At 53.0% G+C, this 23621-nt stretch overlaps 5 protein-coding genes across 5 annotated transcripts; 3 read left to right on the top strand and 2 right to left on the bottom strand.

Annotated features, from left to right (window-relative positions):
• The first annotated feature begins 227 nt into the window (after positions 1-227).
• CSE4 (centromeric DNA-binding histone H3-like protein cse4) lies at positions 228-2126 on the top strand. The gene is made up of 3 exons (XM_062915861.1): positions 228-747; positions 803-927; positions 1012-2126. The coding sequence occupies exons 1-3, from the start codon at positions 678-680 to the stop codon at positions 1231-1233; spliced, it is 417 nt and encodes a 138-aa protein (XP_062761863.1). The 5' UTR covers positions 228-677; the 3' UTR covers positions 1234-2126.
• On the bottom strand, positions 1841-5672 carry QC763_708680 (uncharacterized protein). Its single transcript, XM_062915860.1, is given in 4 exon segments — positions 1841-1950; positions 2049-3582; positions 4069-5308; positions 5316-5672. Coding segments are annotated over 2 exon segments (1374 nt in total). The 5' UTR covers positions 4204-5308; positions 5316-5672; the 3' UTR covers positions 1841-1950; positions 2049-2343.
• An 884-nt stretch (positions 5673-6556) lies between these two features.
• QC763_708670 (uncharacterized protein) lies at positions 6557-8658 on the top strand. Its single transcript, XM_062915859.1, has 2 exons — positions 6557-7769; positions 7829-8658. The coding sequence occupies exons 1-2, from the start codon at positions 7728-7730 to the stop codon at positions 8582-8584; spliced, it is 798 nt and encodes a 265-aa protein (XP_062761861.1). The 5' UTR covers positions 6557-7727; the 3' UTR covers positions 8585-8658.
• A 760-nt stretch (positions 8659-9418) lies between these two features.
• QC763_708660 (uncharacterized protein) lies at positions 9419-11290 on the bottom strand (the record flags this gene model as incomplete). Its single annotated transcript, XM_062915858.1, has 1 exon — positions 9419-11290. One exon carries the CDS (start codon positions 11288-11290, stop codon positions 9419-9421), a length of 1872 nt encoding a protein of 623 aa, XP_062761860.1.
• A 1171-nt stretch (positions 11291-12461) lies between these two features.
• On the top strand, positions 12462-16798 carry CTR9 (protein required for normal CLN1 and CLN2 G1 cyclin expression). Its single transcript, XM_062915857.1, has 2 exons — positions 12462-15455; positions 15512-16798. The coding sequence occupies exons 1-2, from the start codon at positions 12846-12848 to the stop codon at positions 16727-16729; spliced, it is 3828 nt and encodes a 1275-aa protein (XP_062761859.1). The 5' UTR covers positions 12462-12845; the 3' UTR covers positions 16730-16798.
• The last annotated feature ends 6823 nt before the right edge of the window (positions 16799-23621 follow it).

The raw sequence follows: 23621 nt of genomic DNA, 5'->3' as shown, positions 1-23621 counted from the left end.
GAGAAGCGAGAATGAGGAAAATACGAGGGTAAGGGTTGTAAGCCGTAAGTGTGGAAGATGAGCACTGTGATGTTTAAACCCCTGCTAACGTGGGAGTCCAAAGGCTTATGGCCCATCCTTCGTATCGAGCTCAACCCTAACCCGCAGCTGTCAAATGCCTTGTGGCTGGTTGACAGCAACGCACAAGCCACACATTGTTCTCCCCTTCTTCGAGAGAGCTCCCCACATCTCCCCAGCCACCCCATTTAACCCCCTGTCAACCGTAGCGCGTTCCGTCGCGACAGCTCCATTTTCTGCTCGCGTCGAGGGGAGGGCAATCTTTCTTCTTTTCCCCCATTAAACACCCAGCCAACCTCCCGGATTTGTACATACTCTCTCTCCTTGCATTCCTGTGACACCCTCCTTTCTCCTCTATCCGTCAACAACCACCATTGCCCACCCACCCCCTTCCTGCAGGTTACGCATAATACATCTACAACACCCAATCGCCGGTTCCTTCCTCCGCCCTTTTTTTGCATCGCGCAACCTCAATTCTCGGAGCCAATCCCCTCGTCGCGCAAAACCATCTCCAGCTTGAATCGTAAAGAGCCATTCGCTAGCTTTTGCGCAAAACCAACCGACTCGCGGCCTTCCCGTCGGGTTTAATCGTTAATACCCTCCCGCCGAAAAAGAAAAAAATGCCACCTAAACAAGCTGGCCGTCGCTCCGGTCGCCCTTCAGGAGCAGGAAGACAATCCAATGTTCAGCGTATGTTTTCCTCCTCCTCCTCCTCCCCCATTGCCCTATACTAACCCCCCTAAAGCAGGCGATCCAGTCCCCCAAGGCCGCAAGCGCCGCTACCGCCCAGGCACCCTCGCCCTGAAGGAAATTCGCAGATATCAATCAAACACCGATCTCCTCCTGCTCAAGCTTCCATTTGCGCGATTGGTACGTATATATATATCTCTATATATCCGAGGAACAGTCAAGGGAGAAGAAGAAGAAGAGTATCGTTTTTGACACAAAAAAAAGGTCCGCGAAATAGCCATCACCTGCCGCCCCATGAACGACGAACTCCGCTGGCAATCCCAAGCCATCCAAGCCCTCCAAGAAGCCTCCGAGGCTTTCCTTGTCCACCTCTTTGAAGACACCAACCTCCTCGCCATCCACGCAAAGCGGGTAACCATTATGCAAAAGGACCTGCAGCTCGCGAGGAGGATACGAGGTGTTTGGGGCGGGGCGGGGTGGGTGTAAATCATCAGTCTTCTGTTACGATATTCTATTTTGGCGATTCCAAACTTTCGATTATCGGCCGGTGCTGGAGTGAGCTGGGTTGAGTTTGAGAAAAGGGGGAGTTAGCCCACCGCCATCCTTTGGGGGACCCAGACTTCTCTCAGACTATCCTGGATTGCGGATTTCACCCAAGCTCCCGGACGACTTTGCGGTTCTTTTTTGGGCTGCATACCATCGCTTTTTTTCCCTTTGGATGACCGCATACCCGATACTTACTTGCTCTGTCATTTTTTGAGCATTTCCCGTCAACTCGAAGCCACCCAGTTTTCGGGTAGGGGTAACCCTTTAGCAGCACACAGGGAGAAAGGACCATGAGCATAAGGGTTTGCAGCTGGACGAAAGAGCAAAATGATGGTCACATCTTGTTCACGGAAACTGTTTTCGTGTCTCGGGGAGGAGAGCTGTACAAGAAGGAAGGTGGAATTAGGGGGTTATTATATCTGGAGACGGATATGCTGCTTGCAACAAAACATCCGAGCCAAGGGTTTAACGGCGTTCTTTGGAGTTTTTGTTTGCTTGTCAGAGTTGCATTTTCATAATGTTTTTCCACGACTATATAGGGAAACCAGGGAGAGAGAGAAGAGAAAGCGTGTGCGATACCACTAGGTGTATTTTATCATGTGGCGGCGTCTTGGGACCTGGTCTCTGGTCGGTTGGGCTGGCTGGCTGGCTGGCTGGCTGGTTGTCGGGTAGAATTAGCAAGAAGACAGGTTACGGCCTCTTCTGTTTTGTTGTCTTTGTAAGAGAAGGAGAGGGGTATAATATCAGTCACGCACAAATTCAACCACAAAAATACCCAGTCTCAAAGTTGGTCGTCAAATCGTCAAGATATATTATGCAAATAAGGAGGGAGGCCCATCCCTCCAAATGTGTACACATCACATCTATGTGCGACCTTCCTACTCCGTCCACCACTACCACACCACGACGGGTGCACAAAAGACGGCAGGTAGGCAGGTAGAATGTCCCCCCCCGCCCTTCTTCCTCTTTTAACTTTTAAAACTTGTCGTGTATATCGTAAATCATTACTTTTTTTCTTTCATGTACCACCACATCTGCCCCAGACCATCATTAACCAGCAGCACCCTTCCCCTTCCCACCTCCCGTCCCCGAACCGGGCCCAGACGTCCCGTCCTTCTCATACGCCTCCCTCATCTTGGCCATCCCCAACAGCAGCTCCTCCCTCTCCCTCTCCAGCTTCTCCCTCTCCTTCTCCAACGACCGTATATACCTCGTCGACATGTCCAACACCTGCGCTTTACTCAACCTCCTCTCCCCCAAGTCCAACCCGGCCCCCCCCTGACCACCACCAGCCTGTCCGACATCCGAATCCGCCCCCGAAGCAGTCGTGGTCGGCGAGCGCATCGATTCAGGGAGCGTGTTCATCAATATCTCAAACTGCATGTTCAGCCTGTTCCGATACTGCTTCTCAACCAGATTGTGCGAGTTCCTAGACTTGCGCTCCTGAGGGGTTTCCTCGGTACGAGTTTGCATATTCTTCGACGTTCTCGAGGCGCTGCGTAGCTTCGTCTTTGCAGCGGTGGTGGTGCTGTTACCGGCACCAGACTTAGGTGCTGCAGTAACCGGTGATGCGCCGCTCTGCTCGGCGTACTGTTTCGCCCGCTTTCCACCACCGCCTGGGCTGCTGGTTCCCATCTCCATGCTGTCGGTTCTAGACGGCGGTTGCGGTGGCAACTGCCAGTTTTCCACCGACGCACCTCCATACATCCCCATGCTCGACTCATCAATTCCAGATCCCGTCGGGCTGGCAACCATCTCGTAGCTCTGCATCACAGGTGACATGAGCGAGCTCGGCGATGCTGTACCGAGGCTCATGGTGCCATCGTCAACGGCGGCTGGCCACGGCTGAAAGTCAAAGCCTGGCTGCTGCGGAGGAGGAAGAGGAGCGGTGGGCGATACATAATCGCCCATGTACGGATCGGTCACATTCGGCTGTGATGCATACCCAATCACCCCAGCGGTGGTGGAAAGCGAGTGTGCCGCAATCGAGACCGGAACATTAGGAGAGACGGCATCAGTCGTATAAGGTGATAGTCGCCAGTCAACCAGAGTCGCAGCAGGTGGAAAAGCCGGCTGGCTGGTATTCAGGGGGAAGACGTTGGGGTGCTCTCGTGACCGGACACGTGCCGTAGAAAGGGTGGTGCTACCGGCCGTTGCGAAGGAATAGTCCGGTTGGCCAAACGCTGAGGAGCTAGCGGCCGATGGCGTGTTTGTGGGGTGATACTCCGGGCCAAGCCGGGCTAGGCCCCCGGCCCCGAACGTTGACTGATAGCCGCCGGCAACTAGGTGCTACAAAAAGTCAGCGCATTCTTGCATTCGGATCCAAAAAAATGAGGCCATCGTCAGGCACATTCAGCACGCCACGCCGCATGCTATCATTTCCCGCCCCGCCCTACCTCAGGAGGGTCTAGACCCCAATGGCATAAGAAGCTCCTGATGGTGCATTGTCCTCCCTTCGCTCCCTTTTTCTCTGAACCCTTCCAACCGGTTCGCTGTTGGTCACGCATATGCTTGTGCCAAGTATTGTCACTCAAGCTGTCTGTCTTTCTTCGGAGCATTTTTCTGACTTGTCATCTTCTCCATTTCCCCCTTTTGTTCTCCAAAGGCGGGTTTTCAGTTACTGGCGGACCACCCCATCACCATATATCCTCATGCTCCCCATTTCGTCAATTCACTACCCCTTGTCTGCACACTAAGAATGGGCGGAGCAATGGCATCTGGCTCCTGCCAGGGACGGCCAACTCCACTGAACGGGCAAGGAAATTTCAGTCGTACCTCGGGGTTACCAGGGGTGTAATCGATGAAGAAGGCTTCGCTATTATGTTGTGTCATGCCCTGGTTTGTCGGTGCATGTAGATGATTCTGTCGGGGCTTGTTTTGAGTGAATCTGGGATCTCGATGGGAACTCATTTCAGCAAACCCCAGTCCAGTGCCTGCTGTGTTATATATGTTTCTTTGGCCGCGTCTCAAGCTGGATTGCTCCCCAGAGCCGTCTACAAAGCTGTCGCCGAAGTATCGGATGCACCGAGTAGCTGTCTTTCGCAGGCTTTGTCCCGTGTGCTGGGCAATTCTCCTATTCCTGCCCTAGTAGGCGAGAGTGTCAACTGCTTTCAGACTTGTGGCATGAATGCTGCAGGCTCCGATGCTACTGAGACCAGTAGCTTGGGAAACAAGGTCTCCCAAGAGCCAACCGGTGAACAGCCTCCGCCACTCCGGGTGGTATCATGCGGGAAGCGGCCGAGGGACCGAGTATTGGATCCCGCTGTCGTATGGAGGAAATCAGCGGCTGACCAGGCGCTGTGGGTGTCCCGCGCTGTCGCCCAAAGTTCAGGACAAGGGAGGCTTCGATGAATCCCGCACCAAGCCGCTAGGTGTTTGGATGGCACAGAGAGTGTGCTGCCTGCCCGTGTGAAATGGCCGGGGTGCTTAGTCGAGAGGTGGTGCTCACCAACGGAAAGCCGATGCATGGGAGGGCTGATCGGGTGTCTCCTTTTGATGCTGTTGGGTCCAGCGGTAGTATTATATACCGCGCAGTCCAGCGACCGAGATGGTTCCGCACAGCCAGCCCCAGGCACAGCGCCTCTTTCCTATTGTGTTCCTGGTACATGGACATTGCCTCCTCGTCCTTGACAGGGGGTGTCGGCATGAGCTACTGCACCAAGATGCTTAGATTCCGCTTGAGGGGGCCACACCCGTAGGCGAGCACAGCTGGATTAGGTTGTGAGGAGAGCCGTCGACTTGCAGGGCATTCCGTACCTCCCTGGCTCTGTGATCCAAGGCTGCAACTGGTCGGCGACATCTGCAAGATGAGGTAGCGAAACCCCAGAGATGTCCCTGAGCCCTTGGCATATCTCGAGGCAAATCACATCTGGCATACCTGTCACCTGCTGTGCCGCTCCTGCTGAGTAGCCGCCCCATTCAACATGTCGATCTTTGCATGTGCTGCATGACGGTCAAGCTCGCTAGTGCCTTTCGATATGTTCTCGGGGCGGTGTTTCTCTTTTTGTCCCCCAACCCCCAACCTCGAGCCGGAACGGCAGTGGCCCCCTACTCGGCGGCGGTTTCGGCGGCAGAGCCCGCAGACGGGAGGTGACAATGGCTAGCCAGACTGGCCTTAGTTCGAGTATGACAGACTGCAATGTAGTCTTGGATCCTACATCACCATTGGCCTAAGCCGCTCCTGGGGAAGTTTATGAGCTCCCTGCCTGGGAAGGCTGCAATCTTCGTTGCTTTTGCATGGCATAGAACCAGTCGGGACGGCCATAATGGCTGCCGGACCTTGATAAACGTGGACTCGCAGCATAGCCAAGCGTCCTGTGCAACGCTGATATGCTCGTTCCTTGGTGGTGGGAAACTTGGAGGAGCCGATCGTGTAGGACTATGGCGATCTCCCGGCCGGTGAAGCTGGTTGGGAGTGGGAAAGTCCTGCTCGTCATTCTCGAACGAGGATGGATCTCTCGGGGATCTTGCGAACACCATCTCTCAACTGTCGGCTTAGTGCTGCCCACATCCCACATCCGGTGCGCGAATACGGGAAACGACCCCTGCACAAATCCACTCTGGATAAGACGCAGTAGACCGATCCTTCAAACAGGAGTGGAGATTTCACTTTGTGGAGTGGGCAAGCACACAAGTTGCGCTGCGGTACTAATCGACGCCATTGTGATCTCGACATCATTGAGGATAAGGTGCAGGTGCATTGACTTGAGACATTCATGAGATTGACAGCTGCGAACATGCTGTTCCGATTGCCAAAGAGCGAAATTCCAGAACTGCATAGACCGCATCAGCCTTGCCACAACCGGATCAAAGACTTGGCGAATAGAGGCTCAATGTATGGGGGAACCCAATTGTGAGGTGAATCATCAAAAAGAAGGGTCTAGAGGGTTCAATGTTATAGATACTGTCACTATTGAATAAAAAACCGGTGATGGAGGTCAACTGAGGACCCCTGAAAGGTAAAGGGGTGAGTGTCAGGAGACTGGCTGACGTCTCCCTCGGCCAGGCGGCTCGGCTGTCACCACCAGCTCATACTGGGATTGGAGGCCACAAAATACAAAATACATCTGAATACGGAGCAGGTAGCCGATAGTTCATCAAGATGGAAAGAAGCGGCTTAGAGCCCTCGGCCAAAGGGCAGATGATGATGAATGACAATTAGATGATTGCTGGTGTCGAACGATTCCGTGATCTTCGATGTGTTGTTTAACTAAGAAGGAGAACATTCCGATTCTCCGTTTGAGCCAAAGATAGGAAAGACACGGTGAAGCTCCTTCCAGCCATCTCCAGTCGTGTCTGCCTCCTGCCAGTTAGCCTTCTAGGTTGGAGCAAGCAGACCAGTCAAGGGAAGGGGCGAAGCGCTACGGATCACGGGCGGGCTCAGCCGACGGCGAACAGACAGTTCGAGTGATACAACCCCTGAGCCCTTGAACCCTTGAACCGAGCCAAAGCATCTTCGCCTTGAGCAACACATTTTTGTCATGGAGGCATTCCTGTGCCAGCTAAATCGATTCGAGAAGGCCATCTTTCGCCAGATATCCCTTTCAGAGGACGACCGACCTGATCTCGATTACCCCCGACCGGATATGTTTATAGCTCCCTCACGAACACCGACCGCCGCTCTCGACATTCCAAATTCCCGACAACCGACCACCCATCGACCCCGCTGGTTCCACTCGAACGAGAAGCCTTTGGGGGATCATGACCGACCATCCGTTCTTCGTGTCCGTCACGTTGCCCACGCGTATACTCCCTTGCATATGTCTTCAATATCGTTACCTTGTTGATATCTCGTATGCCTTGTGTGTCCAAGGGATCGCCGAAAGAACATAGTCACTCGACCGAAACATGGAGGGAACCAGAGCTTTGTGTTTTGTGTTCCAGAGGCCAACTGAAGACACAAGAAAGGAACTGTGTTCACTTGTGGTGGTACCAGTAGAAATGATACCAGGACCTAGAACCAGGCGTTCGCTCAATCAAAACTGTCTTAAAGTTGTGTCTTTGGAGGTCTTCGCGTCTGCTAACTTGTCCCAGACTTATTGCGGCCGAGACCTTTTCTTTTTCGAAGATGTTCCTGCATACTACCACTTCCATGTTCAACCTACATCCTATTTGTTGTGACACAATAGTCTGTGACCGAGGCTCTAAAGTTCTTATACACCGCGGCTACACAGAGACATCATGGAGCATACCGTCAGCAAGACAAAGTAACCACACACGTCCAAACTGTTTAAATACTCTGCCTCGAGCCCCATGCCGTGACATGGCCGTCATAGGAGATATCACCGGTTCACTCGTTATATACCCACAGCCATGGAAATTCTCCCGTTAATTTTTGTCTTCGCTGCCTTTGGCCATACAGCTGCCCTTGAAAGTGAAAATCAACCTCGTCTTGAATCCCGTGCTGTTATTGCTACCAATACATCGACAGCAGCATGCCAGTATACTTTGAGCAGGACTGTCACACCCTCAGAGACGTAAGCACCTCCCCAAATACCTGGTTCATATCTTCAATAGCTAACAAGCCCATAGTGAGATTGTCACGGTGACTGCCACCGCGACAATTATCAGTTCGATCCCAACGCCCGAGAAGCCATCGCCTCCTGAACCCCGAGCCCGCTACCCGTTCCAACCATACCCCCCACTTCTCCCTCGAGTCCTAATCAACTCCTCCGCCTCCATCACCACGTCGATCGCATCTACAAAGTCCACTACCATACTCTCCAGTACCACTTCTGCCACAACCAACCCACCGTCGTCCAAGACCGCTAGCCCACCCTCATCCATCACCACAACCAGTACCTTATCGACCCTCTCCTCCATCTCCCGAACGCTAACCACCCTTCCATCAACCTCTAAAACCTGTCCCGTGACAACAATCATCGTCACTGCCCCTCCCGTAACCACCACCTCTACATCCACATTCACTATTACCAGCACAATCCCCTTCGATAACTCCACCACCCCTTGCTCCGGCCAAATATGTGGCGCCTACACTCCGTTCCCCTGTGGCGGAAGTCCCCTAGGCTCCTGCCTCTGCGGAATCGACTCCAATGGAAAATCGTTTTGTTTCCTGAACGATTACTGCAGCGCAGAAAAGGACTGCACTAAAAACGGTGAGTGCGACTCTGGGCACAAGTGTGTGATTGGAAGTTGTTGCACAGGTGGGAAGTGTGTCAAGGAGATGAGGGATAAGTGTATCAACCCGCAGGCACCAGAGATTATCTTTGGGTTGAGGGCTGAGATGAGGAAGGCGAAGTGTAGTAATGCTACTCCGGGGGGGTGTAAGTGAGAGTATGAAGAGACAGAAGGAGAGGTTATCAGACCTCTTTGCTGTATTGTTAGAAACAGACGAAATCACAAGCATCGAACACTGATGTGATTTTCATGATGTGATTCCTTTATAGGAGCCTATTAAACCTAGAGGAATGTTGGTTCTGGAGTATTGGAGTGTCTCTCCTTCCACCCAGCTCTCAGGCTTTAATGCCTAGAAATCATAGTGTACTGGCAAGTTAAAAAAATTACCTGCCCTGAGAACACTCTCACCATCCAGTCCCCAATGACCCCAGGACTTTGTCGCACCCCCAAAAAACAAAGAACCACTGTTAACCTGTTTTAGTAACAACAACAAGAAAACAATCCTCACATGAAACACCCTCTTGTCCTTTTGGCCTTCTGCATTGCTGGCCATGAAGTGCCCCAACCATCAACGCCCAAAAACGACCAACCAGCCCCCATGATATCGTCCAAATCACCATCTCCAATGCCTAATGCCCAATGCCCGCAAAAACGCCATTTTGTCGTCCTCCACCCAAGTCTACCTTTCAGAGATGTCCATAAAGCGAGGTTAAAAATCCGAGAAAAAGAGGCCATCACCCCTCATGCCTTCACTGAAAATTGATTTCTGTTCCTCGCTGTGCATCCTTGATAGATTGCTGGTGGTTTGTGTGGTGTGTTTTTATTGTACAGAACGCTAGGTATATATACCTATACCGCAAATTTGAAACCCCTGATAAAATAAATAGCTCCTGAATTTGTAACAGGAGCCTCCCTAGGCATGAAAAAAAAGAAAGAATGGGTATCACCGAGAAAGGAAAATGCGTGTCGGCGGTGGAAGAGACGGAGGCTAGTACCGCTCCCCCCTCATCTCCATCCGAAAAGCCCGTAACCTTCCCAAAAGATTGTTCCTGCTCCTGTGATTCTCCCTCGAATGGTGGACACCGTGTCTCTCACGGGGCTGGGTTCTGCGGCGGGGAGGAGGTGTGCGTGTCCTCTCGTCAGACGAGTCAGGAGATATGTTTCTGTGGCGAGTCCTAGGGGAATGTTCACGAGATCGGCCTCTGTATCGACGCAAAGATGCGCCGCCTTCGCGAGACTGCTCCCTGCGCTGACGAGTAGGCGACCTCTCCCTACGCCTCCGAGCCCGCTCCAAAGATCCCTCACGAGTCCGTTCACAAGAGCGATCTCTATACCGACGTTCAGGAGACCGCTCCCCAGATCTTTCTCTGTTCCCCTTCGGCGCAGGTGTCATCTCCCGCCTTCTTCTCCCCCTCTCCCTCCCACCGCCGCTCTCCCTTCTCGGCTCAGCAAACGTCACTCTCTGCACCTCCGGACTAGGAAACTGAATATCCTCACTTGGCGGGCCCCTCCTCCTCCTCCCCATCCTTCTCTCCCTCCTCCCCTGAAACCTACCCCCATCCTCCTCATCATCAGCATCGCTCTCATCCCCCCTCTTCGGGTCCCCAGATCTCTTCAAGCTCCTCTGTCTCCTCCTCTCAGGACTATACTCCTCCAAGTGAGGATCCCTGCCAAAATCAGACACCTCAGAGGGCGGTATCCCATCGTGGACCCTCATGCTAGTCCCGACAGAGGTTGGACTAAGCTCAGAGGGGTGGATCCCCTCGCTGTCAGAGTCGAGATTGTGACTTGAAGATTGGTTGCGGTATCCAATCCGGGGATACGGACGGGGGGGGTGCTGCAGTGGAGAGGGAGAGCGATCGATTAGTCGGATTGACGGTTGGTGTCGAAGACGGTTGATATCAGGTTCTTCCATGGGTGGGAGGCGCAAGGAGGAGAGCTCAGGTTGGAGGGTGGAAATGGCTGACTCCGAGATTGATCTTGCGTGACCGGTGGTGGGGCGTTTGTGGTGGAAGAAGGGGAACCAAGATCTGCGGCGGTTCTCAGCTGGTCGGCTGGGTGCACTTGGTTGTGATGGGCCGGTTGGGTTGTTATCGGTGGCCTGAGGTCCATTTCCCTGATTTGGTGGTGGAACAGGCCTGTTCGGAGGTACGCCCATGCCTTTGGGGAACGGGGGTAATGGGCCTGGACCGTATTGATATGGAAAGGGGTAGGGTTGGAAGGGAACTGGCTGTCCTACAGCAGATGAGAAACGAATCTCGTTCGCACGACCACTGTTCAAAAAGCTGAGCGGGTAAGCAGGAGGGTGAATAAATACTGGCGTTGGACCGGCGGTCCATAGCATAGGCGCAGGGCCTGGAGGAGGTGGTATGACCGGAGGCTGGTGGTTCCCGCCTACAGTCTTCACCATCTCAATATGCACTGACGATGGGCAATGGGGACTGGCACTGCTTTCTGACTCCCCAGGCTGGCGATCCCTCTCCTCCCTGATGCTTTCCAGAGAAATTGGGCGAGACTGCGACCGACGGTGAATAGAATCCGAGAATCTGTGGCTTTGGCGATAAATAGACCCAGACATTCTGCGACTTTCAGGACGTCCAGATGGGGTGCCAGGGCGGGAGAGGCGAGGCAAAGACGCCAGGCCGGTGGTCATACTCCATCGCCGCGAGGAGGCAGTCTCAGGCTGGCCAAGTTTGCGCCACATATACCACCCCAGACCAAAAGAGAATATGATCACCAGAACTACCCCAACCTGGCCACCTTCACTGAGGCAATCCCACCCATAGCAGTGGGGGTCGACATCTCGGCGAGTGGTTGAGTACCTGGGGACCTGGCCGGTCAGATATATTATAGGAGCCATCTTGTTGACTGATTTCCTTGATTGTTGATGCTGGGGATACCCCAGAAAATGGTGATTAAGGAGAAAACTGCTGATAAGATAGATAAGTAGCAGCTCGGTGGGTGAAGTTTCAAAGGCTTTGGTACACACCAGACAGACCAAGGTCGCTTAGAACAAAGTAATGAGTGAATGAGCTGGTTGTTGTCGTTTGCCCTGTCTTGGCAAGTGATTGAGTCCTTGACAGGTGATTGATTGTGAACGACTGAGGGAACAAGAAAATGAACGGGTGTTCCAATCAACGTAAATTGGGGTGCAGCAGGCGGCTGGCGCTGATTAACAGGAGAGGTCCATCGTGATGTCGCTTTTGTCAGAGTTGTGTTTCTGGCTGTGTGTACAGGATGGAGAGTCAGAGGCTGCACGGTGAGAAGAGGGATGGAGTCTGAAATAGGTCGGCGAAAGCAGGGAAAAGAGGCAGCCTTGCACCTTCGATTCACTCTGGTTCTTTCTGCACCTGGCGGAGCTGCCATTCACTGGTGACCTGCCCTCCACGTGGGTCGGGGACTCGGTGGAGAGGGAGGGGAGTGAGAACATGTCTGGCATTTTATCGACCGAAGAAAATATTTGACTTGCTCCGTCTCTCTTTGGCCCGGGAGATAGCAGCGGTACATATTGGACGGGAGGGGTTCCATCGATTCCTCACTTCAAAACAATTTTGAGAGCGCTCATTGGCAGGATTGAGGAGCAAGGCAGTGCTGCTGCAGATTGAAGACTGAAGATATTTCACCAGAGTAAGCGAGGCAGCCAGAAGGTAGATAGACTTGATAAGAGTAAGATTAAATTCATCTATGATACGGATGGCACCAAAAAGTGCGGTCAATATCTGATGAGAGTTAGAACAAGGTCAACAAAGCTAGCACGTGTGGGTGCAAAACAAAGACTTCTTCATCAGACACAGCGCCGCAGAGATGTCAAAGATAGTGAATGAGTATAGAAGTCGAGAAAAGAAATAAAAAACACAAATTTAGACCTTTTTCTTGTCCTCGACTTAGAACAGGTGAGGGGATCGACGATGGTACTTTTGGTGGCAGCCTTGTTGTTCAGGGGTGGTTTTCCCCAAAGGACCCACAGATAGCAGCCAATAGGAATGCCTCGAAAGTGCTGGGATCTGCAGCATCTCAAAATCTTTGCATGGGTCAGCCGCCCCAAGCCTTTCAGCCTCATTAACTGCTGCTCGTCTCGTCGTGACGCGACAATCGGCGCTGCCACCGCGAGCTTCCAATTCCACCATCACCCACCTTCAACCAAACCTTGTCGCAACCGACCCTGCGCCGCTCGGATCTTTCCACCATGAGATTTTTCATATTCCAACTTTGATTCGACCCATCGTAAGCCAGTTGACGATATTTTCTACAACCAATCGATGCAAAACCCAACACCCAACTAGCCCGTCGATTTTATTAACCAAACGCGCCGCCGATTCGAGGCCATCAACAATCGACCCGCAGCACCTCGGCTTCTGTCGTTCGAAGTCCACCAGTGAACACTCGAGTTCTGCGGCGCCATCACGACAGCCAGAATGGCTTCAACCTACGCCAATGGCTCCCTCAATGGGGCCGCCAACGGACTGGCTACCCATGCCCCTACAAGCAGGCGCTTTGCCGACATCCCTCAAACGATCGATATTCCCGTACAAGACTCGGCCCAAGACCAAGATGAGGACCCCCAGGCTGTCGAAGTAAACCTCGAAGAGCTCGCCGATGACCCGACCGAACTGTGCACCCTTCTCGAGATGGAGCATGCTGCCCGCACCTACTGGATGACGGTGGCTCTTGCCTATGCCAAGCAGAAAAAGGTCGACTTTGCCATTGAGATACTCAGCCGCGGTGTAGTTGCCATGCAGAGCAATCAGCGCGAAAAACTGACGGTTATCACCTGTCTGTGCTGGATGTACCTGTGGAAGAGCAGAGAGGCCCCAAGAGTCGCCCCCGAGGGCACCGACGCTAGGACGAAGGAGTATTACTTGCAGCAGGCCACACAGAGCTTGAACGACGCCTCGAGGCTCAACCCCGCTTTCCCACCGCTGTTCTTGGCCCGCGGTGTTCTTCTTCTGCTCAAGGCCTCCCTTCAAAGTCCCAGTCAGGACCCCAACGGTGTCGACGTCCAGAAGAGCGAACATGTGCGCAATGCGCTCAAGTCATTCGAGGAGGCCATCAGGGTGTCGCACGGGAAGAACATGCTGGCCTCGATGGGCAAGGCGCGGGCGCTTTTCTCGCTGGCCAAGTATCAGGAATCACTGGCCGCCTACCAAGATGTCTTGGCCAAGATGCCAGACCTCGTTGACCCAGACCCGCGCATTGGTGTTGGGTGCTGTCTTTGGCAGCTAGGCTACAAGGATGATGCGAAGGGAGCTTGGGAGAGATCACTGGAGATCAGCCCAGATTCCAAGATTGCCAAGATCTTGCTTGGCCTCTACTACCTCGATGCGAGTAGCCAAGTACCAACCAACAGCCCGGAGTTCCTCCGATATTACAAGAAAGCCATGACCGAGTACACCCAAGACTCATTCAAGCGCGACAAGAACCTCCCCTTGACGTGCGCCACTTTCGCCGGTTACTTCCTCGCCCGGAAGCAGTTCCCCAATGTCGACTCCCTTGCTCACAAGGCTATTCAGTACACCGATGTCAACGCTATTGCTAGTGACGGTTGGTACCTTCTTGCTCGAAAGGAGCATTATGAGGGGAATCTGGATAAGGCGAGTGACTATTACAGACGTGCTGATGATGCCAGAGGTGGTGTCGAGCGTGGCTACCTGCCAGCCAAGTTTGGCCTCGCCCAGCTTTCCGTGCTCAGAAATGATCTCGGAGAGGCGAAGTTGCGTCTGGAAAAGATGATTCAACAGTCCAAGAACCTGGAGGCTATGATTCTTCTCGGCACTCTGTATGCCGAGGAGGTATTTGCTAACCAAACAGCGGCCATCAAGGAAGACAAGACTGCCGAGACCAAGAAGGCGCTCACCTACCTCGAGGCGGTCCGGACCGCATGGAAAGACCCCAAGAAGGGCATGCTCCCGGATGCCGCTGTGTTGCTCAATTTGGCGAGGTTGTACGAGACTGAGTTCCCAGATCGTGCCCTACAGTGCCTCCAGCAGGTTGAGCAGTTGGAGATTGATCAGGTGCCAAAGTCCGAGTATCCCGCCGACGCAGAAGACCAGGCCGTGATCCGGTCAGCAATCCGCAAGCACCTTCCTCCTCAGCTGCTCAATAACATTGGCTGCTTTTATTCTCAGGATGGCAAGCACCAGCTCGCCACCGAGTACTTCCAAGCGGCCCTCGACTCCTGCGCCCGCATCAGTAGCCTGAACGACACTGAGGTGGACACCGATGCTCTTCTTACCACCATCTCTTTCAACCTTGGCAGGAGCTACGAGTATGAAGGGGATGTCGATAAGGCTATCGAAACTTACGAGCGCCTTCTGAGCAGGCACAGCAACTACACGGATGCCCGCGCCAGGCTTGCGTACATCAAGCTTCGCAAGAACCCCAACAAGGAGGGTCCCGATGCCGTTGCGAAGCTCTACCAGGACAACCCGTCGGATCTTGAAGTCCGCGCCCTCTATGGTTGGTTCCTCGGCAAGCTCAGTGCCAAAAAGAGACCCGCCAACATCAACGAGGACCCCGAGCACCGCCACTACAAGCACACGCTACAAAACTACGACAAGCACGACCGCTATGCTCTTGTTGGAATGGGCAACTTGCTGTTGGGATCCGCCAGAGAAATGCGCCGCGAGAGCGAACAGGACAGGCAGAAGCGTAGCAGTATGTACAGCCGCGCGGTTGAATTCTTCGACAAGGCCCTGCAGCTCGAGCCTAAGAATGCGTACGCAGCTCAGGGTGTTGCCATCGCGTTGGTTGAGGACAAGAAGGATGCCAAGACTGCGTTGCAGGCGTTCCTCAAGGTGAAAGAGACAGTTCAGGATGCCCACGTCTTCGTCAATCTCGGGCACATATACACCGAACTTGGGCAGTTTAGCAAAGCGATTGAGAGCTACGAGATTGCGCTTAGCAAGGAGGGCAAGGCGAACGATGCGGGCATCTTGTCCTGCTTGGGAAGGACTTGGTTGAACAAGGCGAGGACGGATAAGAAGTTTATTGAGCATTACAACATGGCGTTGGAGTACGCTCAGAAGGTATGTTTGCTTACCCTTTTTGTTGTCTGTTGACTGGATGCTGACCGCAAAACCAGGCCCTCAAGGTCGCCCCTGAGCAAGCCCACTTCAAGTTCAACGTTGCTTATGTTCAGATCATGCTCGCCGACACCCTCCGGCAATTCGCCTCCCAAGACCGCAACTCCTTCCAGCTCGAGCAAGCAGCTGAGGGTCTGGAGCAAGCGATCAAGACGCTCGATGAGATCGCTGCCGGACCTAACCCCCCCTATCCCAAGCACGATATTGAGCAGAGAGCCAACATGGCGCGCAACACTGTGCGCAACCAGCTCAACCGTGCCCTCCAAGCGCAGAAGGAGTACGAAGCTAAGAACAAGGAAAAGCGCGACGCCGCCATCCAGCAGCGCCAGGCCGAGCTCCGTCGCAAGGAGGAGGAGAGGAGGAAGGCCGAGGAAGCGGAGAGGCTTAGGCAGGAGAAGATCAGGAAGGAGCGTGAGGAGATTGCGGCGAGGGATAGGATTTTGGCGGAGCAGAGGGCGGAGGAGGAAAAGGCCAGGATGGAGGCCGAGTTGACTACTGATAGTGAGACTGGAGAGAAAGTCAAGAGGAAAAAGAGGTCTGGCGGTGGAGGCGGGGAGAGGGCGAGGAGGGAGAGGTCTGGGGAGCCGTCGACGCAGAGGCCTAGGAAGGGGAGGGCGGAGAAGAAGAAAAAGGGGTCGAGGAGGAGGGATGAGACGGGGGATGAGGAGAGCGATGCTGGTGAGGGTGGGGTGAGGGCGCCACCGAAGAAGAGGGTCAGGCTGGCCAGTAGGAAGGAGGCGGAGAAGGGTGGGAAGTATAAGAGTGCGGAGATTGTGGTGGACTCGTCTGATGAGGGAGGGGGGGGTTATAACGGGGAGGAGGATCCGCTTGAGAGGACGGAGAGGAAGATGGACCGGAATTCGAAGCGCTCATCGAGGTCTGAGGACCGGTCTTCGGGTACTGAGGATGAGGAGGATACTTATAGGAGGGGGGCGAATACTAGGCGGCAGAGGAGTGAGGGGAGTGATGATGAGGGAGATAGGATGGCGGTTGATCGGGAGAGTAGTCCCCAGATTAGGGATGATGATGAGGAGGAAGAGACGGTTACGAGACGGCAGGCGAAGAGGAGCAGGCGGGCTGGACGGGTGGTGGATAGTGATGAGGAGGAAGAGGATGAGGGCGGTGCTGGTGAGGGAGGGGGTGAGAAGGAGGAGGAGCAGCGTGAGGATAAGGCGGATGTCAGCATGGCTGATGCCGGTGATGATGATGAGGAGTGAGCATATTTTGCGCCATGAGTTATTTGCTTGTGTTGGGATAGTAAAATCAAGAGAAAGGGAAAACAGGTGGTGGGGGGGAGAAGGGCATGTTAGATAAGATAGCGAGACTGTATATTTTGGTGGTAATACATTTCTGTCTTTTAATCTGGCTGAGCAGGAGGTGCAGATGCTAGTTTGGGGAGTTGGTGATGTGTGGCATGGTGTTTGTTTACTTTCGCCCGTGTCACAATAACCCCTTTTTGTGCCCACTTGACAAACCCTATTTTACTTTCCGCTGCTTGATCAATGTAATTGTTTACGAGCAATTCCACCTCAAAAAGTCAATTCCCTGACGGATGCTTCATCCTATGCAGCAGAAACACCCAACCCAAAGCCCAACGCCTCCATGATATCTCACATCTTAACCACGACCTTTTTTCCCAACTTCTTGGCATGTGTCAAAGCCAACCCAAAAAAGCCAGGGTACGTTATATGTAGGCTGTATGCGCGGTCTAGTCAATAGCAAGCACCGTGCCGAACGTTGCTGCACAATGCTTGCCACAGAAGAGCAATCAAACCTGCAACCTGCAAGCCTCATCCTGCCACTCCTGAAGGACTATTGATTCCACGCTTTTGAGTACAACTATACGACGAATATGTATCCGGCCCGTGGTCGCCCACTTACCGTAGGCCGTAACGATGATCTCAGTGGTAGATTCCAGTCGCCAGCTCATTGTGAAGCGTGCGCGAAGAGACCACAACGTCACGGACAGTGCAAGGAATGATAAGAGTGTACAGAAACAAGGTCCTGAAGAAAAAGCAACACGCCATGAGCTGGCATTTGCAGCTTGAAAGCATGCTGACGGGACCATGACAAGATGCGAGTCCGAACTGCAGCTGTTATTCGGCGACAAAGAGGAAAGACGGCGATGTCTTGCTGATGTCAATGTCGACAAAATACCAACGAGCCCTTGGCACACACAACACACATACAAGACATACATAACCCCATCGTTCTAACCAGATTCCATCAAGAAGAAGAAAACTGCATCTTGGTAAAAAAGCAAAATCTAAACAGAAACAGGAAAGTGCACGCGATATAGGTCCGCCCTTGCACCGACCGGTGAGATGAAAGGTGAGGTGAACACTACTACTACCCCGAGCCGGACCCCGAGAGACCGAGACAGGAGATGATACCGACGAACCGGCCGAGGCACAACAACCACAGTACAATACCCATATTTCATTGTTGTGACAGTAAAGAACCAACCCATACCACGATCCCTTCCAGATGACTCGGTCAATCTGTTTGCTTGATCATCGTAGCTTTCTTGCTCACGGCTCGCCACCACCACCATCACCACCACCACCATCACCACCACCGTTGCTTCCTTCCCCTTTCACTTCTCCTCGCAGGAAACGACAGGGAACATGGCAGCAACTACCCATCGACTAAGGCAGGCAGGATGATCCTGCAAGCACACTCTTTGGACGCCTTTCCCCGGACCCCTAGCGACCTGTCCACGTCTTCTGACACATTGACATTGACATGCTAGTGGCCACTTGACAGGAAGGAGAGATCGTGCTAGCAAGGAACAGGGCAGGAGCCAGACATCGTAGTGAGAGAAAGAGGCGTGAATGATGGGGATGTGAATTTGAACATGCCCTCCTCCGGGGGGCGGGACGGACAGAAACCCGGTCCAACCAGACCTCTTCCATCACTTCAATCCACCAATCGATCCCCTTCCCCGGCAGGTTTTCGGGGTGGGTTGCGCTAGCCACCCCGGCCTGAACAAGCTCTGAAAGTAGGTAGGGGAGGAATGTGGCTTTGAACTTGTGCTTAAAGCCTTGTCACTGACAGGAGGAGGCATACGAATACACTCGTCCAAAGTCCACCATTCACAAAACCAAGGAAGACGAGGGAAATAAGGACCTCAATTTCACCGCTCCCATACCTACCAAAGTAGGCAGGCAGGTCCTGAACAAAAGCGAGCCAGACCCAAACGACCCGAACCGGTGGCTGATACAACCCCTTCATATATCGATACCGTCGTAGACAAGATAAATTCTCCGCGAGTGACGACGGTATTGCCGAGAGCCAAGCTGGTTAAGGTACTATCACTTCAACTGCCATTCACAAATCAGTGTACGCGTTTTCTTGCCAAGGGCCAACTCTACCTTGGACAAACAATAACAACTCGACAACCACCTCCCAAGAACGCAACCCTGGCGGCTCCGAAGAGCCGGACGTAACGGTCCTTCTTGCTGTTTTATCCTCGCGAACCCGGTTTTCGAGGTCTTGGGCGGTGGGCACACGTCGCTTGGTGCTGGTGCTCGGCTGTCAACTCCGCAATATATGAGAGACAAAGCCGCCGGCGCGCCAGCTAGTCCAACCGGCTCAATATCAAACCGCCATGTTGGCACATGCTGTCGGTGTCAGCTGTGTATAAGCGGCGGTAGCAACCGATGCATCTTGAACAAAGTGAGAGGTTTCTTTCTCCCATGCCATGCCACCAACCCATCCGGACACATATTGCCTTACCATGCTTTGCAAAATCTTGGCTTTGCCGTCAGTGATATACTGTAACGATATAAAGAGAGGGGAGACCCGGACTATATCCCGACTCGTGTTATACCCCCCAAAAGAGATCGGTCTTTTTGCCGTCTTTTGTTGTTCTACACACACACACACACCTCGCATTTACCGGTACCGGTATTTCGTTTCCCAACAGCCATCAACAACCGGCGGCACTCCCTACTCGCTAAACCATTTACCACACAGGGCAATGATGCCGCCGCCGCCAAGAGACTCAACATTGAGCGGGATGGATTTAATATACCGTTTCCTGGTTCGGTTCGACACATTTTCCTTCTCTCTTTCCTTCTTTCTTGTCGCTGCCAATTCGCTATCCCCTGGATTGGATTGTTTTCGATCCAAGAGTTCCCTCCACCGGCCTCCCCATCACATCGATATGCAATAACCCCCTGCGTGATGCACTTTTGCCCAGCCCCTAAAAGCCCACCTGGCGCAGCCTCGACCGTTCTCTCGCACGCCTCATCTTTTCCCTTCCAACCTATCAAACAACCCCGGAGCAAAACCCCGATCGGTTGGTGCATACACCACGCCTTCTATCGGGGGAGATGGTCGCGCGCCATCCCGCTGCCAATGTAAACCAACAGGCATATCGTGGCGTCATGCAACTCTCTCCCCCACCGGTATTCACAAACTTTCCCCCATTCCCAGTGGGAAACAGTGAACATTTCTGGCAGTGGTCCAGTTAAAGTTACAACCTGCACACTAGCGCATTCCTTCCTAGTCTTGGCATTCCCGATTCCCACCCCCCTACTACACGAGGAAGGGGAGTTCGCACTGTTCCATGATCGAGAATTGCTTCTTTCCCATCCTCCAACCCTGAAACAGTCAATCCTGCCAATCCTGCCACCCCTCATCCAAGATTGGCCGAAACCAAGGCGAACAGAAGAAAAAAGCAATGAAAACCAACGGGAAGAATGTTTCTTGTCTCTCTGTCTCTCGATCGCAGGATCCAATCACTCTCAAGGTGATCTTGTCACATTTTACTTGTCTCCCTCATGCCTTGTTGGTGTGCATCAATAAAAATGAGGAAAACAAACCAAAAACCACACTGCCGACGATGGCAGTGACAGTGTGCAATGCCACGATAATGCTCTAGCCCCCAGAATGCATAGAACAAATATTTTTGATCAGGGGTCCTTCCATGAATTTGACACTTCCAACCCATCAACTCCCCCGCGTACCGTACCTATATCACTCGGTGTGATAAGCCTCCCCGAACCAAGGCCACACCTCGCCTCCCCTTCCTCCCGAACCCCCACTCAGAACCTTTCTCGACTCCTTCTCCTCCATCAAGCATCAACATCTTTCTCGAACCGAACCCCCCCAACTGCAACCCAACCCACCAACCGGCATTCATACAACAAACCCGCGAACCGGACGAACGACAACAACGGAGAGAGAGAGAGCGGACCAAAAACCCCAAATCAAGCAGGCAATCTGGAGCCAAGGACCGCTCAAACCACAGACCACCCCCCCCCCCCCACCCCCCCACCCCCTACATAGATCTTGGTTCATCAATTTTGTGCATGTGTTTTTGACAGGTCGGTTCCTCCGCACACACACGCATGGACCAAGCAACACTAAAACATCAACACCCCCGAACCGAACATGTCAAAGCCGCCGCCGCCGCCGCCGCTGAAAAACCCGTTGCACCATACCGTCCCATAAACCCCCTCACCCCCCCGGTAAAACCCACAGACACCTCCGTCATGTCATCCCTTCCGTCCCCTTCGCTTGGAACAATGCACACATGCCATGCCATCATCATCATCACCCGTCCAGTCGTCGTTTGGCAGCTTGACGATTGCACGTTTCATACCAGGGATGTTGTGGGGATCGCATGTCGAAACACACCCCCAAAAAATGACACGGCGAGCTTATTACCCAAACCAGACCTTCCCTCCGTGTATGTATGCCACCCCAAAACCACCGCCGCCGCCGCCGCCACAAAAGACCGTTGTGACCCCCTTCTGTGCATTATACGTCCCATAATCATAACCATAATCATAACCATAACCACCACAACAAACCCGTCATGCCATCTCATCATCATCACCACCAAGCGTAGCATTTCCCAACGTATTGTGTAACAAAACAGTTCTCCCACTACAGTCCCTTCCCCCCCACCCCTCTAAAGAAAATAACCCCGACGCTGCTACCATCCCTATCAAAATATCACTATATTCGTGCACCACAGAGATTATATGTCATGCGTATCCGTAGCAGCAACACTTCTACTACTCTACTACCCCCATATCCCCCCTGCGCGCGCAAAAAATCGGAATGGCAACCTACTCCCAATCCGTACTATACTGTACCGTATATACATACGAATAAGACGATACCCTCCAAAAAAAAAAAAAAAAAAAAAAAAAAAAGGGCAGGGAAACCCACTCCCCGGAACCCTCGGCGTTGAAAAAGGGATTCAACTCACCAGTCAAAACCCCGTACTCCGAGCGAGAGAGAAATCGATCAACTCATGATTCGAGCACTTTACGCCAAAAATCGGTTGGGGCGGAGGACAGAGCAGAAAGAGGCAAGTGCGAAAGAGTCATGGTGATCCCGACGAAAGCAACAAAATTCCACCGCCAACAAAACCCGGACGCCATCCATCCTCGAATCTGGAGCCAGTAATAATAAATTTGTTGAAAAGCCGAGCTCACATCTCACCCTTCCACACGCGAACGATCGAACGAACATGCCGAGCATGTGCCAAACTACCCGCTTCGGTGGAGTCCTTCTCTCTCTCTCTCACATTTTGCCGTTCACACGTGAAAGCCCCCCTCCCCCATCAACCGAAGTGTGTGGAGAAAAACAAAAGAAAAAATTACCAAGAAAGCCGAAAGTTGCCCTGTCTGTTTCCCCTCTTTTTTTTTTCTTTTGCTGCTCCAACGGTCAAAAACCACCCCCCAACTCTAAAAACATGCCGGCGGCGGCGTCAGGGGCAGGGACCAACCGCTTGGCAACTGTCAAACTTGACAGCTTTCTTTGCTGCTGTCAAAAGTGTCATGCTCAACTTTTTGCGGAGTCAACCCCCCCCCTCCCCCCAATTCCTACCTTCTCCACAAACAAGCTTGTGATATGAGGAGAAACAATTCCCTTGGCCCAGCATTTAAACTTGTTCTAGCATAGGACACTAGAAAAGGTCCCGCATGTCCCCGTGAGGCCCGCCTGACAAATCGATGCTTTCTTGTCCCGACTTGGAAGGAGGAATGATGAATGGTGGATGACCTACTATCTACCTCGTGGTGAGCCAGCCACGACTCGAGCCACCACCTACCACCGTCGGGTTTTCTCTTTTCTTTCCCACTCGGAAGGACCTCGGTCAACGGCCGCCCGGCGGTCCTTCTCTCGGTTCCGCGGTTGATGAGCAGCAAGGGATAGCGGAAGGAGAGACCAAGCAAGAAGAGGAGGTCATATCGTCACCACCAGCGTCGTAGCCGAGATCTTGCTGATCCTCCCCCAACCGTCAAGCATGTGTTACTGTGTGTACAGTAAGATAAAAAAGGAAAAAAAGAAAACCCACCTCGCTCGCTAAACTGCCTATGTATTCGGACTGGCGTGTTCTCACAACAACCTTTCTTTTCGTTGCAGTCTCCCGCGCCTATCTCGTGGTCGTATAATGGGCATGGGGCGGCCAGCCGGAGTGTACCGCCGTCGTTCCGGATCCGTCGTCGTTGTGTGCATCTTCCGGCTTGGGCTCTTACTTCCCTTTCCCAAAGCCCCCTGAAAGTTTAATACAAAAAGACGGGGCCATCAATATGGAAAGCTGCAGTCCGGAGCGAACGCAGAAGAAAAAAAGAGCGGCGCCTTGTTGCTGACGCAAGCCAGGTATGCCATTTCTCGCCGCCCAGGAAATCCTCCAAGGATGCTGCATCTTCGGGATGCCATCGAACCATGACCTCCACTTGTCCTTCCGAACAAGGCATCGTACACATAGAACCCTGTCCCTTCGGGGACCGGGGTTGAGCTAATGTAGTCAGGGCTTTTTGCGGAGAACATCAGACGACAGTGACGGAGGAGCTGCACTGTTTTGAGCAGGTCTTCCCAAATGCCGCACCCAAATTTCATTATCAAGGGGGCCCCTATCTTGTGTTATCACTGAATTTTATTTTGCCTTCCAACTCTTCCCGAATCCCGTTCCCGCATGTATCAGGAGCAAGGAAGCTGTTGACAGGGACCTGTTAGACAAGAAGAAAAATTGTGGTGCTGCCCTCACCAGTCCACGTGTCCGTCCGAGGGACGATCCTTTTGTGGAAGACACACAGAACGATGACTCTCGGCAAACTCCGTCCTATACTGGCTTGTTGATATTTA

Source organism: Podospora pseudopauciseta (genome assembly GCF_035222475.1).
Source record: "Podospora pseudopauciseta strain CBS 411.78 chromosome 7 map unlocalized CBS411.78m_7, whole genome shotgun sequence".
Lineage (NCBI taxonomy): Eukaryota > Fungi > Ascomycota > Sordariomycetes > Sordariales > Podosporaceae > Podospora > Podospora pseudopauciseta.
The sequence above is the reverse complement of the archived record's forward strand: the minus strand, read 5'-3'. Positions and strand labels throughout refer to the sequence as shown.

Coding starts and splice junctions, on each gene's coding strand:
- CSE4 (XM_062915861.1), top strand. CDS start 678: ATGCCACCTAAACAAGCTGGCCGTCGCTCCGGTCGCCCTTCAGGAGCA. Junction 748..802: donor AAGACAATCCAATGTTCAGC/GTATGTTTTCCT, acceptor ACCCCCCTAAAG/CAGGCGATCCAGTCCCCCAA. Junction 928..1,011: donor AGCTTCCATTTGCGCGATTG/GTACGTATATAT, acceptor CACAAAAAAAAG/GTCCGCGAAATAGCCATCAC.
- QC763_708670 (XM_062915859.1), top strand. CDS start 7,728: ATGCCAGTATACTTTGAGCAGGACTGTCACACCCTCAGAGAC. Junction 7,770..7,828: donor ACTGTCACACCCTCAGAGAC/GTAAGCACCTCC, acceptor GCCCATAGTGAG/ATTGTCACGGTGACTGCCAC.
- CTR9 (XM_062915857.1), top strand. CDS start 12,846: ATGGCTTCAACCTACGCCAATGGCTCCCTCAATGGGGCCGCCAACGGA. Junction 15,456..15,511: donor CGTTGGAGTACGCTCAGAAG/GTATGTTTGCTT, acceptor CCGCAAAACCAG/GCCCTCAAGGTCGCCCCTGA.